General features: G+C 29.7%; 1 protein-coding gene across 1 annotated transcript in view; it reads right to left on the bottom strand.

Annotated features, from left to right (window-relative positions):
• The window catches only part of LOC121116729 (uncharacterized), a 176,445-nt gene that overhangs the window by 1,257 nt on the left and 157,677 nt on the right, over positions 1-17,511 (bottom strand). The window contains exon 3 of the mRNA XM_040711024.2: positions 4,904-5,109. Coding sequence (XP_040566958.1) covers positions 4,904-5,109 — 206 coding nt within the window. The remainder of the gene's footprint in view (positions 1-4,903; positions 5,110-17,511) is intronic.

The raw sequence follows: 17,511 nt of genomic DNA, 5'->3' as shown, positions 1-17,511 counted from the left end.
TAAATAAATGAAATAAATAATATTAGATGGAAAGTACATTCTTGATATTATTAGGTTTCCAAACATACCTAAGTAATAATATTTAACTGTAACTAGTAATTTAGTGGTACTTCATGGCTGCAATGTGTGTCGCTACCAGCACTGAGAAACAATTTGACCAATACCGATTGACGAATACTGCCACAAATTATTTATTAATTTTCTATTAAATACTAAAAGCAGTTAAAATAGGGCCAATAGATGACAGTAATACTTATAACATTGAAAATCTCAGTGGTAGCATTACCCTAGCCTTGCAGACGCCCTCACTTAGTCATTTCTATCTGTCGGTAAAAGAGGATACACTACAAATTCTGCCTTATCCTAAACTTGAATCGTTCCTTTGAAAAGTTTCTTTTTATATTCGTAATAAATTTTATCTTATATTCTCTGAGAAATTAAATTATTGAATGTTTAGATTTTATATTTTATCAATTATGTCCTAAATCAGTAGTAGCTAAACCATAAAAAAAACAAAAAACAAAAAAACCAAACACACTTAATTAGCAGCATTTGTCCATAACCGATTGATTGTCAAAATGGCCACTATGTAGATTATCAATAAACTGCGCCAAGTAATCATTGTCTTCTAATCTTTGCTCTTGGAACTTCATTGTGCTGTTCAATATGATATTGATTTATAAACGGGGTCATAAAATAAATTCTAAATTTTCTCCTTAAACCTTGTCATGACTGGCATTCTACCATAATATGTTTTTTTAACGTTCCTTTAATTGGTCACATGGAGTTGCAGTGATTAAGTGTAAATAAATTTTATAGTATTCACATTCCTCCATCTGACAAAATTGTCCTTAAAGTCGATATAGATATACTTTTCTGTCTTAGGGCACGACCAAGTATCGGACTACGCAGATTGAGTTCAAGGGTATAATTTATCCATAGCTCCTTGTCCATTGATCTACGTCGTTCCATAATATGTTTGTATTTGAGTTTAGTATTGTATCGATCTATTTAAGATCAAGGACTGAGGTCCAGTCTAGTTGGGTCTACTGTAGTCAAACTTTGTAGTCCTTGAAAAAGAAAAAAAACTAAATCTCTCGTGACGTCATTGAGGTGTTTTTTCACTTTGAATTGATGTTATTTAGCTGTATTGAAGAACCAGTTTTAAAGTGGACAGGATTGAAGAAATTATGATCGACACAACACTATTTGTCTTATTCACATCAATAGTTTTAAATTGATACTAAGGAAAAGTCATAAGGCAGTTTTGGATTTTATGTTATGGCCCTGGTGTGCTCAGTGGCCCTCCAAGAACACCTTCAATTTTGTTGCATACATTCTTTTAATCAACAAGTTTCATATTTGAGAGAATAACTCAAACAATCTAAGAACATTAGGCGGTTTAATGTACCCTAATGTAAAATGATGAGAATAGTACTTTTATTGTCAAGAATAAAAAAAAAAAAAAGCTAGTCATTTTATTTACATTCCTCACGTTCTATGTTTCTTAAGTAATAGAGCCTTTGGAATAAAATAAAATAAATTATTTAAACAGTTTCTCACAAAAAACACTTAAGACAAGTATAGAATTATTTGACACACGTATACATATTATCTATGTAAATTTATACAAAAGGAAATGTGCTGAGTTAAAAAAACAATCTTGAAAAATAATCAAGAAAAGTATGTCATTATATCATATTCAAGTTGGGGAATCTTTGAATGATGTATATTATAACTTATTTTGCAGAATTAATTAAGCGATTCACAAATTTTTTGCTCTTATATGTAGGGGTCTATCGTAAAGTCAACACCTCAAACCAACCACATCCTCCAGCCTGGCCTTTGTCCTTTTCTTAAACATAATTTTTTTACAAATGTTACGAAAAAGTCAAATAACTAACATCTTGTAGTGAGGAAATAGAAACGTTAGCACATATTTTCTACTAGTGAAATATGTGAGTCCTTTGTTAAGAATGTGTGAAGTAAAATTAAAAAATAAAAACCCACAAGTCTCGACGTTAGAAACGGAATGGGTAGTGGCCACCGATCTGAATCTTCCCATGGCTTTTAAGGTGGAGGCCATCATCAGTTATGTGTAGGTTAGAGTATATTCTTACAAATGTAACAGGAAACCCAAACCAACAAATTTGGAAGGTGTAATAGAGAAAAACTAGACGTTTTAGCTAATATTTCCGGCAATGGTCGTTAATTCGGACTTTTGGGTACGTGTATAAAAGAAAAAAAAAATGAAAAAAGCTATGATTTGGTCGTTTTTCTTCTTATTGTTTTTTCTTTTACCCATATCAGATATGTGTAAGGATTGTGTTATATCCACTTAGAATGTTTGTTTGTCAGAATTATAAATAAAGGTACGCCTATTTTTTTTTTCACAAAAAAAGTTGTTACAAATGTTGATTTTTCCGGAATAAATCCTGTTCCAATTAACCAATATTAACAAACTGCACCGATTTAAAATTTTAGAACAACACTGTATTTCTTAACATCAATTGAAGCTCTCTCAAATAATAATCTATGGAATTTTTGCATCTTTGGGAATGCACTCGGCAAGGAGGCCCACAATAATGGCTGCATGACGTTTGTATTCGGAGGACGTCTCAAGAATTTTATATTTTTTCTTATAGTGTTTTGCCAGCTAAATCTGATGAGGACACTTTCATAAACATAGATCTCAGAGCTGTAAAGATATTGAGGTCTAAACTTGTCCCAGATGTAAAATCCCCATCCCGTAAATATATGTAGGTACTATGTACATTAGACGTTTTATCTATGCTATCTTATATCGAAAGTACTTAGGAGGAAAATGCAAGTTTATTCATATTTCCTTTATTTTTTCCTAACCGATTATTGAAATTCAATAATTCAACTAATAGATTCTTTGACTGAGACTGGATAACTATTCCTTTATAAGAAACTATAATCAGAAAAGTATTTCTAAAGTAAAAATGCCATAGAGTTTATTTGTCAATATCCACTCCACACCCTCTTAAAAACTTTTGTAATAATGTAGGACGGATACTGGCAATTAGACGTTATAGGGATTTTTAGTGTTGAAGTACATAAATATCTTATTAAGTTTTGTTATAAATTGACAACTAATTTCCTTTTTTTAGTCAACACATTTATTCAATTTTGATTTTCAATAATCGGTTGAGAAGTAAAGGAAATGTTAGTATATTTGTATTTTCTCATAATAACTCTAGATATATCGTTGGGGATTTACTGACAAAAAAATGGGCATTGTAGTTGTAGAATCATTTTACTATTTAGTTTTATTTATCATATAAAAATTGTTCAATTTGAGTCAAACCTTTTACTTGATTTTAAATTTTAATTGCTGTTCAAAAAACTTTAAATACCGTCTTCATATGTCATAAAGTCCAAATTTTTAGCCCCAATGCGCCTTTTTATTATTAACATCTCAGAAATATTATACATTCAGATTTAAATTCAATTGTGAATGCATTGTGAAACAATTTACATTAGAAGTCATTTTGATATATAAACGACAGTTTTCCATATAACACCATGAATCATCCCAAAGAATTACGAAAGCTAAAGTTACTTTGAAAGTCTGTCTTCAGTTTAATAGCCTTTGCAAGTCAAAACTCTATTCGTTTTCAGCGAATTATGCCTCTATTAAGGGCAAGTTGATCAATATTCTGGTTCATGGGTTTATTTGTATCTTCTAAAATAAACACAGCCTTTTGATCTGATACTTAGTAATAGTAAAATAAAACATTTTGTTGATCTAAATGTTTTATTTTGATAAAAGAGCTGTGTATAGGTGATATAAAAGAAAAACTTCCTTTTTTAAGTTGTTAAATTTTTAAAACTTTTGGGGAATTGAGTTGCCTCTAAATATTATTTTTCAAAATGGTTCCATAAGGAACATGTTTGAGACCCTAAATATCTCTAATATTTTGCACATTTAAAAATAAGCCCCCCCCCTAATCTAAATACTGCCCAATATTTCATAGACATATTTCTATTGCTGACAGGCTTTGTATTCAAATGCTTCTAAAACACGTTTAAAAACTCACTGCGATCGTCAGCTAAAAAAAACTTAAAACATCTCCTTCCTATCTTTAAACTTTAATTTGTTTACAGAGGCTGAGGAGAAAATATAGCATGTCTATTGTCGAAGCTAATACGCTTTTTTGATCTTTAAGATATATACATATTGGCCTAGTTAGGCCCTGATGTTATGGCCTTTTAAATAAAATCCATCCACGAATAATTATTTCATTGTGACGATGCAAGTATGCTGCTTTAAGTACAGTTTGCTGTGACTCCAAAGGATGAAGAAAAATATTTTACCGATGAATACAAATCTAATCCAGACTCAATTTGAAAAAAAAATCTAACTTGCTCTGGTGTTGACAAGTCTCTTTTTGCTCATGTTCAGTTTTTTAAAGATGTACTTTCTTTCAAGAATCTACATATTATACATATAGATTTGACTGAGAGATGCCTCTTAATTGAGGTGGAATATGTGTCATTTTGACAATAAAATTATCGGGAACCTTGGGTCACGAGTTTCATTGATAAATATCCCTAATATAAAATATGACCATATAAAAGTTAATCTCATAATCATCTACCACAAGAAAAATACACAAGACATGAAATATATGATAAGTCCCCCTTTTTATATAAAATATTTAGTCTGTCTTCTTGTGGCCAAATATCAAATAAAGCATTATGAGGATATACAATGTAATTTTACTTAAAGCCAAATGATTTTTCAAACACAAAAAGTATTCAGTGTATAACAGGATGCTTTATATAAGTAGAAAGGAAACCCCAATGAATATATTGATTAATTATTAGTATTTAAAAACATTTAACAACTTTTTATATCAATAAGGAAAAAAAATACCGTCAAAAGTGTTTCGTTTGGATCTTCATTGGACTTTTTCCTTCGTCGATTAGTCTTTTTAGAGGTTGGTGAAGAAGCAGTGTCCTCCGAAGCATTGGGATTCAGTGATGGAGATGACTTTCGACGAACTTGGATTGTGGGCTCGGATAATGTGTTGCTTCCACCATCTTGACCTGAGGCAGAATGACGTTTTTGATGATGAGAAGCTGTAAAAAAACATCAATAAATAAGAATATTTCATAAGATTTTAACGAGAAAAAAATATGGGACAAAAGATACCTATTTTCTTCAAATCTGACGTCACATAAGTAGATAAATTATATTTAATCTTACATAGACTTTTAGGGATTATCAAAGAAAATGTTTAAAAAATAAGAGGAAATTGAAGTCATTAAAGGCCAAAAAGACATTCATTAATCCCGTTTAACCTTTTAATGACTACTTTTCCTCCTTTTTCAAATGTAATAAATGAAATGCTTTAGGCATTAAAGTAACTAGGAAAACGTCTTAGGATGGAGAATTTATAATAACTTCACAGACTTTCCAGCTATCTCTATAGTATTACTTCCAAAATAATTAAACTGAAGAAGGTCTGCAATATATTAAAAACTTTACACTGTAAAAAGTCTACAATGTATACAAATTACAAAGGATTAAGAGCAAAACTTGAAAGGATTTAAGGGAAAATATGTACTGTTTTGCATGTTATTTTTTCTCTACGAGCTTTCTAACAAAATAAAAAAGTATGACAAATCTAACGTTCTATAAATATTTAAATTTAAATAATTACTATTTTATTTTGATACAGATTATAACTCAAATTAAAAATGCATCGTTACAATGAAAAAATTAAAAGTTGAATATATATGCTATTCAAAAATAATAATTAAATTAAAACAGGTCAATCAAATGTTGTAAAAAAAAAAAAAAATCTTTCTTGATTTTTGTTCAACATTGTTTTTTTCTTAATTGAGCACATTATAAAATTGTGAAGTAGCCATCAACAAAATGATAATTATATAATGTAGAGTTCATAATAATTTCATATACGACCATGAATCATAATCAAGAGTCCCTCATTTGTAATTAAGTTGTCAAGTATAAAAAAAACACCCTATTTTTAGACAGACAATATATTTTTTTCGTACAAGGGTTTTTGATTTCCCGGGAAACAAACTTTTGAATTACGGGATCCCGTTAGTAAATAATAAATACCCCCAAATTTAAATGATTCATTTTATATTTAAGAAGAAATGTTGTTGTTTTTTTTGGTTAATTTTCCCAATTCTCATTTTCTCCATTTTTTTTGATTATCCCTCATTGTGCTCTGATTAGTTTTCTAGAGCCAATGAGTCCTGTTTTTCGACATTTCTAACGTCATTTAATTTTGATAAAGCTTGGAGTTGTATCCCACGATCTCGGGAGAGAAACCCTAGTACGTACAATGTGCACCAATTTACTTGTATGTAGTATATTTTGAATTGAACATACCCATATACATAGTCATTCTTTAAAAAGGATAGCTCCCATATTTTAATGTGTATTCATACTTTTCATCTATTATAAGTTAAAGAATTTATGTATTATATATTCAGAATTTATGTTCCAGTGGAAAATGATATTACTTTTTTCGTATAAATTATTATTTTCATATAGGTTATAAGTTATTATAGGTTTTTAATGGAATTGAATGGTGTTTCACATTCAGGCCAAACGTTAAGTCGCTAAGTGCTTATACATCCCAGGGACTGAAGTACATTTCTAAAAAATAGGATCTGCCGGTAGCGTTGTGTCAGTCCCAAATTCTTTGTTCTGTTCCTGTCTTAGGATATGCCCTATTGGTACTTAGGACTGCTTCTTAAGCCCTTTTGTTTTTCAACTTTTGTCAAATTTCGATTACGGCTTGGGATTAGGTAAGGTATTCAAAGTTTTATTTTACTATGAGGTCATCTTTAGGTAGAACCAAGGCTAATATAAATAAAAGGTAAGAATTTTCAATTTGAGGTATCGTCCTGTTTGCTGGACAAGACAGACAGATGTTGATTAAAGCATGCAACCAATCATATATTATGACGTCGCTATTAAATCGCGTTGTGTAAGTCCAACATCAGTCGTACAAGCGTTATGGTATAAATTTGTATTTCTAATAAACTTTGGGGAGGACATCTAGTTCAAAGTTTGAAAGGAGACAAAAGTTATTTTCTTGGTCATTAAAATTAAAAAAACAGAATTAATCCTTATTTGATATAAATTAAGGAAGATGGACATTATACCAACTAACAAAAATATTTTTAAAGTTTTTTTTCTGAAGCTAAACTATGGAGCAAAAAGTGACAAAAAGCAAACGTACAAAAAAAGATGATGCGTGGATCATCAAATCTTCCCAAATTTTTATCTCATTTTACTCATTAAGACAATTTTAGAAGAAAAAATTATTATTCTTTTTATAAGTTAGAAAAATGTCTATCAAAACTATTTCATCCAAAATAACTAAAAATATATTGTTAGTATCTATATTCACTAAGTAAAGAGTTTTTGGGGTTTTCATAATTTGATCGAGATATGCGACTTAAATTTTGAATAGGTAATTTTTATACCCCAAAGCAATTTTTCCATACTACCCGTAATTGAAATTGGAAAAAAGTTGAAAATAAAACCTACTGTTGTTGGTTCTTGAACTTTTCTTAAAATTATCGTTAATGTATGTATTAAGCCCAAGGTGGCGGATAATAAAGGTGTGTTGCTCACGAATTTTATAATTTGACAGAAGTAAGCTAGCCCATTTTAATGACGTAACAAATGTGTCGAAAATGCTGGCCCCTACTTGTATTTTGCTCTAACGTTATAAGGAATCTAACTCAAAATGTAAGATTTGCTACTTGTAAACTGGGCCTGGCATCATATAAAGGGGGAATTACATTTTATTTTCATACTATACCAATGTAGGTATGAAAAAAAAAAAAAATAGGTGACCATCTATCTACGTTTATGAATATATTATTCTTCACAACTATTAGTATTGGTTGCCTTGTTGTTGTATGTTTGAACAACTTCATCTAATCATTTGTGAATATTTTTCCTTTTCTTTCAATACGGGATATATACCGCTATCTTAATATTATATTCAATTATATTTTAAAAATAAGTGGATATTATTTTTACTTAACGTGAAACGCTCATGTGATAAATAATAAACTTACAACTAGATTTTAATTTTTAATTTATGTTGATAAAGAGTTTATCTTGCTTACAGAACTGAAAATGATGTATTAAATAAGTGTGATTTTTACTTATCTCTCCTGAAAGAGATATATATATTTTAGTAAATACTTGAATAATACTCATAAAATCACATTTTCTAAAGACTTCTATTACTTGTAATAGTTTGCAATACAGACCAATAAAAGTTCTACAACTAATAATAGGAAGGCGTTTGAAATTTTTTATCGCCTGACGACAATCACAATAACAAAATAACATTTACATGTCCAAAATAAAACCGAATTAATCAATAAAATAACGGAGAACTCATAAATAGGGAATGCCAATTTTGAAGAATATCAATGATACTTTATTATTTTTTCAATCAATACTAAACAATCTTACTATTATTTAGTTACATTTGAACTATTGTTTTCAGTAAAACAACTTATAATTATATAGTATGGAAAACATATAATAATTTATTTATTTGTGTTGAGATCCTCAATTTTTGCGCGATTAATATCCCAATATGGTGATAAGCAATTTGGCTGTTTGGAGAAGGATTCCCAATCAATTGTGAATTTCAATGATAGTAAGATATTTCAACATAAGTCTACCGAAGTTAAGAGGTTTGTTTTATATTTTGTAAAACACATAATCACATAACAGCTCCGAATAACTATTTATATACCATTACGTGGACCAAAATATCTAGAAAAGAGAAGCACATTATCTTTACCAGTCTAGGATCATGTTCCACTTGTTTTCCAATAACAAGTGACTCAGTAGTTTTTTTTGATAAATCAGGCTTGAGCTTGAAGTGTCCAGTTTTTATAATTCGCCGTATAGACCGTATATCACGAAGTCCAACTTATAAATGGAATTGACATAATTGTGATACAAATGAGTGATTTCTGCATCATATACATCCGGGACACAGGAAGGAAATAGACACAAATCCAATTTTGTTTCTAGTAAGGATACTTGCATGAACTAGTGCCACATGTTAATGTTCGATTCTGCTCGGAGTCCAATTAGGAATTACACATATAACTCAGCCATAAATCCTCACTGTTTCTTCTCGTTTTTTTACGCTATAATTTTTCTATTTTCATCTATGGACCTAGTATTACTTGTTGTATATTAAAAAAATAAACTGATAATTAATCAGGTCACTCTGACAGTTAAGCTATAATGACGTTTGATTAGCAGCTACGAGCAGGGGAAGAAGGAAATAAATACAAACCTTTCTATTTATTTAGCTGGAAGGACGTAGGGAGAAGTTAATCTGATATCGATCGTCAATTCTAGTTTTAGTCCAACGAGGACTTGCATTTATAATTTTGGAACAAAAAATGTAAATACAATGTACTTCTAAGAACTTTGCATATCTTTAAAATAGATATGGACAAATATTTTCCAATTCGATATCATTAAAAAAATTATGAGGATCCCTTATAAGTTTTCCCGCACCTCATACTTTATCTTTCTATCTCGAAATTGGAGACAGCAACAGCACAAAGTTGAAATCCAATTCTTACAACCTTTTAATGATAAGGAAATAAATTCGGTACGTCAAGTGTAGGAACGCTAAGTGAAGAATATTTGACGGATGAAGAGAAGGATCTCCCCTTTTTTGAGTTTATTCGGATAATTAGAACTTCGAAGGGTCACTCAATTAAATGGAAGGTAATATGGCGAATTTATTTCTTTGATACCTCCATACTCGACGCAAGATAGCTCACTACTGAATCGGCCAAGGGCAATACTGTCAATGTTTCTAATATAGACTCACACCTCTATAACGACATGTGTTATGATCCGATGTGACAAATTTTAAACAAGATTTACATATTTCAAAACTGAGCGGAAAATACGGAATTACTTTTCCTCAACCTATCATATAACACATATGAATATAGTTTAAATTGCTTCATTCATTCATCTAAGTGCAATAAATTTGAGTGTTATGCATACCCTGGCTATAGAAAAATGAAGAAAAAATTATACTTTTGATTTTCTCCCTTTCTCCAACTTGCAGAGCAAATATCGAAATTTCTAAGAATGTTCTCCCATACCAATACGATGCAAATATTAGACATTTTGACCTATTTCCTATTTTGACCAGATATATCAGCCCACGTCTACTCCAAATCTACAAAATTATCCCATTCAAAATAAAGAGGTTATGTGATTTAAAATGTGAATTTGTTTGTTGGAGTGAAAATACAATGATTCATTAATATAGGAATGCACGAAAAATTACTTACAAGGCATTTTCTCTGAAACATACAATATACATTTTAAACCACAGCAACTCTTCATTTCAAAGGGGGATAATTCTTAAAGTTATAATTTTATGCAAAGTTCTTAGAAATAAATTGTGTGTAGAGTGTTCATGCATGTTAGATGTGCAATGATGCATACTTTATGTCCCGTTGGTATGTAAAATAAAAATAAAATTAACATGTTCACCCTGACAATTTTGTGACTGTTTGGGAGGAGATGAGCTAAGATTTAATGACATTCTATTTGATCAGCTGCAAGTAGACGTGAGAGGAAGAAAATAAATAAACAATCTCACTCTGTTTAAAGCAAGGTTGGAATTAATCCAATGTCGATCCTCAATTCTAATCAGAGTCCAACAAGGGACTTACGCTTAAAACCTCCAAGCCAGCCCTTATTATTATTCTACGTCTTTCATGAGCACACACATTACCTATTACTTTAATTTTAGATGTTCTGTCTTCAATAATTATCAAACAATGACACCAGCGTAGTAAAATAAATAAAATAAAAAAATGTTCAGATTACCAACTAGAAAACCGCTCCCGCTTTTTAGGGCATATTTTATACACCTCTCTGGATGTGCTAACCCCACTTTGCTCAGTATAAAACGAGTCTTTTTTAAATAATAATTTATTAACTAAGAAATAATTTATCCTCTACAGTCTACAAGTGTTTTAGATTATGAACTAGTAGCTATAAAATATGATTGTAAATTTTTTTCAATTAGTCCATTGACGCTTATAGTTATTATTAGTGATGAAAGTTGTGTATAATATGGATATTGGGCATGTTAACCCCCCGAAAATCAACATTATAACCCTGACAATTTGAAGAATGTTTTGGGTAAGATCAACTACAATCAGCTGCGACAAAGGATGAGGGGGCATTGGTAAGAATTAATCCGATGTCGATCCCCAATTATACTCTGTGTCCAACGAAGACTTAGAATTATAACTCTTCAACAAATCTTCAAGGTTACTCTCCGTCCTTTATGAGCACACATGGATGTTCAACCAGGTTTTGAATTTAATTTAATATATATATAGTTAAGGAAGTTCACGGGTCGTCATGAATTAAATAATAATGCGAAATGCGAAGGAAAAGAAAATTCAATCTTCAGATCACCAATTCCAAAAAAATGAGTCAGTTGAAAAATTCACACGATTTACATCACTAGTTATCATATTGTTACTTAGGTACTGACGGATATGAGACGGTTGTATACTAAACTGTTATTAAAACTGGTACCTGTAGCTCCATTATGTCATTAACAAAATTGGCCCGTCGGTGACGTAATTCTCAAATTGCTGACACTCTCCATTTCTCACCATCGCACACAAAGTTGTCTTTAATATAAAAAAAGTGTTTAAAGAGGTTCTTTTATATAAAAAAATCAACAAATTTCATAGCAAGCCGGCACCTCAAACAAAAATCCTGGTCTCGCCTGTGTAAATTGCCCTTAACGATATTTTGTTTTATATTTTTAGTCAAAAAGTAACAATTACTGATACCTTATATAGGGACCGGAACCAGTGCAAAAATATTCACTCTACTACTATGAGCAAATAGAGTTATATACTCATCAAATATTATCTTAATAATGGAGTATCTAAAAACCCCTGAGAAGTACTCACGTAAGGCTTTGAAGTGAAGTAACAAAGGGTTCATCTCGTGGTAATAGACGACATTTACATGTTAATTAATTTATATCCATGTAGATGTAATCAAACATCTATTCAAAATCGAAAATGTATAGTTTACCAGTTTTTTTATTAGTAAATATATCTAAATATGTATGTTAAATATATATTTACTTTCGTCAAGTTGTTGAAAGATTTATTCTCTCATAAATCAAACAGTTAAACATGCACTTATACTATTAATGTACTCGGGAATGCAACGTTTAAATATCTATAGCTCCTTTCTGATATAATACAAAAGGGTTTTGATATGTCAATAAATGGAGAAGAGTGGATTTAAAACGACACATTCATTAGAAGGGTATGAAATATAGGGCTCTATCCATATTTCAGCAGATTTCAGACAGTATTCTAGTAATTATAAATTGACTCAAAGGGTCGATTATTGTTGATATTTTATTTTCCTAGAAAATTGATTTAATTATTTTTTATGTTAAAAAACGAATTAAAGTGTTTTTGTGGAAAAAAAAGAGATTTAATCCTTTTAATTTTTGAACCATTGAAAACCAAAACAAGCGGCCATTTTTTGTGATGTAATCATCAGCATTTCTGGGCAGGTTCTTAAGGAAGATGATGACGTCACAAATCGCTATAAACTACTTCGTTTGATCAGTCATTATTGTACAGAATAACTTATAAAAAATGGGAATATTCGAAATTACCTGTTAATAGTAATTTAGATATTTGATAAATCCCCAGATAAAAACAAGTTCCCGTTTTGACAAGTAATATATATGGGTATCTTTTACATTTATGTTCCGAGTACAAGTATATATCCGGACCCATCACTATTATTAGATACAAAATTATTTGGTTACAAAAATTATGCTATGATGCAATAGTTGTGGAAGATTGGGGGTAAGGGGTCTATTTCTCGCCTAAATTTGTAGGCACTATCAATATTCGTGGTCTATTCAGTCAAGAAGCAGGGTTGATTGATTGGCTTGATTGAGGGCCTTGCAATCATTATAATATTATATAATCATTTGAAAGACTAAGAGTTGTATAAAGTAATATTAAAAATAAAAAAATGGTTTGTTGAAAAAAGCATTTTAAAAATAGAAAGAAATATATTTTCCTAAAAAACCGCCATTATATGATATATGAAGACAATTTATAAAAACAGTAAATATGAAGGATTGCTCTTTTCTATAAAATGTCCTTCGATAATTATTACCAAGATGAAAACAATACTACCCATTGGCATACTAAAAGAAAGATACTGAAATTAATATGGCCACCCTGACAATTTGAAGAATGTTTGGAGGAGACCAGCCATGAGATGAAGGGAAAAAGTAGCATATGGTACGAACCTTTACTGTTGTAGTATTTTAAATAAGTCAAAAAATAAACAAACACGACAGCAACTTGAATGAAAGAAGTGCTAATTACTTCTCTGCTATCAATTAATTATCATCTACTCAAATAATAGTATTCATATTCGAAAATACTTTGTATTCACTTAGGGGACACGAATCCATGACTCTTTCGCACTCTTTGTTCAAAGAAACAAGTTCATGAAAAGGTAAAAACCATCGTCCTCATCTTTCTTTTAAGATTCCAAATTGCTCCAACTGTACTATGCTTTACAATTTTTCATCTCTTATGTCTCCCATTTTCTCGTGTTGTCCTATGATTAGACCTTTGATTACATCCCAGTATCTTCTCTGGAGTTTGCCTCACTAAAAGCCCCAGGCTCTACTTCTGATACATTATGGATAAAAACGAAGTAGAAATAACTACTCTTGCCTAATATTATGTTAAAGGTTCGAACTACTATGCTTATATAACGATCATTAATGAATATACTTAATTAAAAAATATTTTTCTGCAAAAGAGCAATACCTGTTTCCCCTTCCATCAAAAAATCAACATTACACACATCCAAATAATGATGAATCATTTGGCAAAGCTAATTACTTATTAGACATGTTAACTTCACTCGTTTATAGTCATTTTTTATATAAACTATTAAAAATATAGTTTTTAACGCAGGCATTATGACTTGAGATTACAAATATATATATTAATGGCCTCTTTTTCTTCATGAATATTATAATATTAATAAAAAACCCAGATGCTCATAATGAAGGGATCTAAGAGCAACAACAGTAGACTCCTCTTCTTTTGAAGATGGCATATTAAAGATGATATAACTCATTATAATGATTATTATTTCTTGGATATAAAATGAGTCTTTTCATTTTGTATAATAATGGTTCAGAATGGTAAACTAATTAAATATTTTATGAAAAATAAGCGAATAAGAAGCAAAATAATATTTCAATTTAGAAAGCATATTTTGGTTCATTATTAGTGTTGAGACTCAGTTCAAGACCGAATTTATTCGATTATGCCTAAAATAATTTTTTTAAGACCAATTTGGAACGATATTTGTGTCCAAAGAGGATATCAAACACAAGACTAATATTTAATCGTTTTAAATATTCAAATGATTTTTTTGGAATAATTTTTTTGCTTTCTATTTTTATCTAAATTTAGGGATCCCTATACTGATTTATACAACAGATTTACGTTCATACGCCGTTATTGTGCCAATGTTCAGAATTTTGAAGCAGACATGACGTCATCAACCAGTCATTTTTAGAATCCCCTCCTACCCCCAAAAACTACTTTTTTAAACAGGAATGTGTGGTTTATTTAACTTTTTCAAACTAATAAGAAACAATCTGCTTATGTTCTGATCATTAAAGCCTTTTTATACTTAAAGCAATACTCTTATTATATTTTAAATTTATAAGTATAATTTTAAGATAACATAAAGGCCAAAGTTCACAAACAAGGCCTTCTAATTTTTATCTTAGTGCATGTACTGGGGTATTCAATTTTTAGGGTAATCTGTTAACTTAATATTCTGTTGTGTATTGATAAAAAAGTAATGTTTTGAAAGATTTAGTCTTCAAAAGTCATTTTAAAATGATTTTTTTGAAAAACAAAATTATCTATTTCTCAAGGATTTAGAGGCTTTTCAATTTTAAAGTTATGATACTAAATTTAAAAATATTATTTCAAGTTTCTTTCTTTAAGTTATAATATAATCCTTTTTTTTAAATTTCATTTTTTTAGCCCAACGAACTATATCAGATACTTAAACGAACAGAAACACGGTACTGAGCTTCATATTGAATCAAATAAGTATGAAAGCTCAGTTCTAAATTTGATTGGAAATGGCCAAATTAATATAATTTACTGTTATGTTGAGTGTCACAATCAAATGTACATATAGTTGGACAGTTTTATGGGAAACTATATAATAGATTCAGTAAATTATATCTATTAGTTTTGAGCTCTTGTAGCTTTAAAAGTACATAAATACTTGGAATTTTAAAGCTGACAATTTTGTATAAATGCTATATAAATATTTTATTAAAACTTTGACGAAATCAGAGGTTGTGGTACCAAAAGTTATATTTGCATCCCTCTTTTACGTGGAATCATTTTTAATCTATTTAAGTCATTAAAAGTAGTCATATATATATAAAAAAAATATTTTTCTATGGGGAAAATACAAGAGTCCATAGTGGTTTAAGATTTTTTGAACAACAAAAAAAATTAAACAAATACAAATTTATTTTATATTTCTGTATGGGTATGATTACTAAGCATTACGTATATTTGATCAAAAAGGTAAATACTAATATTGGGGTTTGCTCTTGGAAATCCTAGACTAGTCTGAGATCAGTATATTTATCAAAAAAGGTTAATACTAGTGTTGGGATTCGCTCTGGAAATCCTAGGGTGGTCTGAGATTGCTATATTTTTTGTTGGACCGAACTAATTTGTTCCAACAAAAAGACCGGTATGAACCGGTCTCATATAAATATTCTCATAAAATATAGGACCGAAAAAAATTGGTCCATAAATTGAAACCGAAAAAAAAATCGGTCCAAAAAGTGAGACTGAAAAAAATCGGTCAATGACCTGAAACCGCAGTCTGGACCGAAAAATCGGTCTTTAAAAAATCACATAAGATCGAAACGGAAAAATAATTAGGTGCTGGGCCTAGTCTAAACACTAATAAATAGTATTAAACAATACAGACAAGGTGTTTACCTTTACATTCCTAATTACAATATAAACAAGTATGGTTATGATGATACTAACATTGGAAATGACTTACATAATAACTTGGATAAAAGAACAAGAGTCACATTCATAATATCCTATAATATGATATTCTTTTTGCTTTAAGATGCTTTTTCCCTAACTAATAGTATTTGCAATATTATATTATTTGCACGACATCTGGCACTAAAATAAAATAGCGATGTCTTCTCTTCAACCCTTCTTCTTCTCAGTTCATTGCATCTCTGCCACATATTGATTAGAAGGAGTTAAACTATAAAAATAAGTACAACGCCTTTGTAACCCAAATTCATTATGTATTCAATTTAAATACACACAATCGTTGCTACCTTGTTATTTTGTAGATCAAGTAGTCACACAGTTATAAGAAATTAAGCAGGCACTCAAAAATGTGTCCTCCGTAGACAGACACATTTTGCTTTATTGACAAAATATTTTTAAAGTAAAAACACAAAAGAGGCAAATATTGCAATAAATATCTTCTTTTTGTTCCTTTAAATCTCTGGAATTCAATTGGAGTTATTTCAAACTTTGTGGACGTGAATGAACAAAAATTGTAGAGAATTTGTGTAACAAAAAACCAAATGTTAGCTAATTAAAAATGAAATAAATTTTGATTTTATTAAACAAATAGATAATCATATCCGAATTAACTTCTTTCTTACGTGTTACCAAAATTATATATACAATGTTAAACAAGAAATATATTAGCTTAAGCCAAAAACCCGCAATTTTTAAGTCTAAAATTTTAGAGAAAGAACATCATTAGTTGATAAACTCAAAGATTTACTTATGATAACGTCGTAGTGTATATAATATTTTGCTGATATAAGGGTACATAATAATCCTCTCTTATGTTGTAAAATATCTAGAACAAGAAAATCATATTTTCTTCATTTTATAATTTTTGATCCAAGCCTACTTTTATGATGACACGTCACAAATGTTAGTATAAATTTATTCAAATGAGCTAATTTTTGTGGTGTACATATATATCAATGTTAGTGTAAGTTGTGTACTAAAGACCCCCTTTTGTACCATGGGTACACCAATATCCCATAAATTTAATATTGGTTAATGCACATATTCTTGAATCAATTTTTTATATTTTTTATTTGATAGTAGATTTGTGAAATTATATTTACATACATTATTAATAATTAATTAAAAGGGAGTTTTGAATATTTAGAAAGCTACTATAATGATCTGTTAAATAAATATATGCTTTTTTAAGTATCAACTGGTATATAATAGATTTCTTCTTCGTAATTCCATTTGATTTGCTGATTATTACACAGGGAGAGTACT

Source organism: Lepeophtheirus salmonis, chromosome 4 (genome assembly GCF_016086655.4).
Source record: "Lepeophtheirus salmonis chromosome 4, UVic_Lsal_1.4, whole genome shotgun sequence".
Taxonomy (NCBI): domain Eukaryota; kingdom Metazoa; phylum Arthropoda; class Copepoda; order Siphonostomatoida; family Caligidae; genus Lepeophtheirus; species Lepeophtheirus salmonis.
The sequence above is the reverse complement of the archived record's forward strand: the minus strand, read 5'-3'. Positions and strand labels throughout refer to the sequence as shown.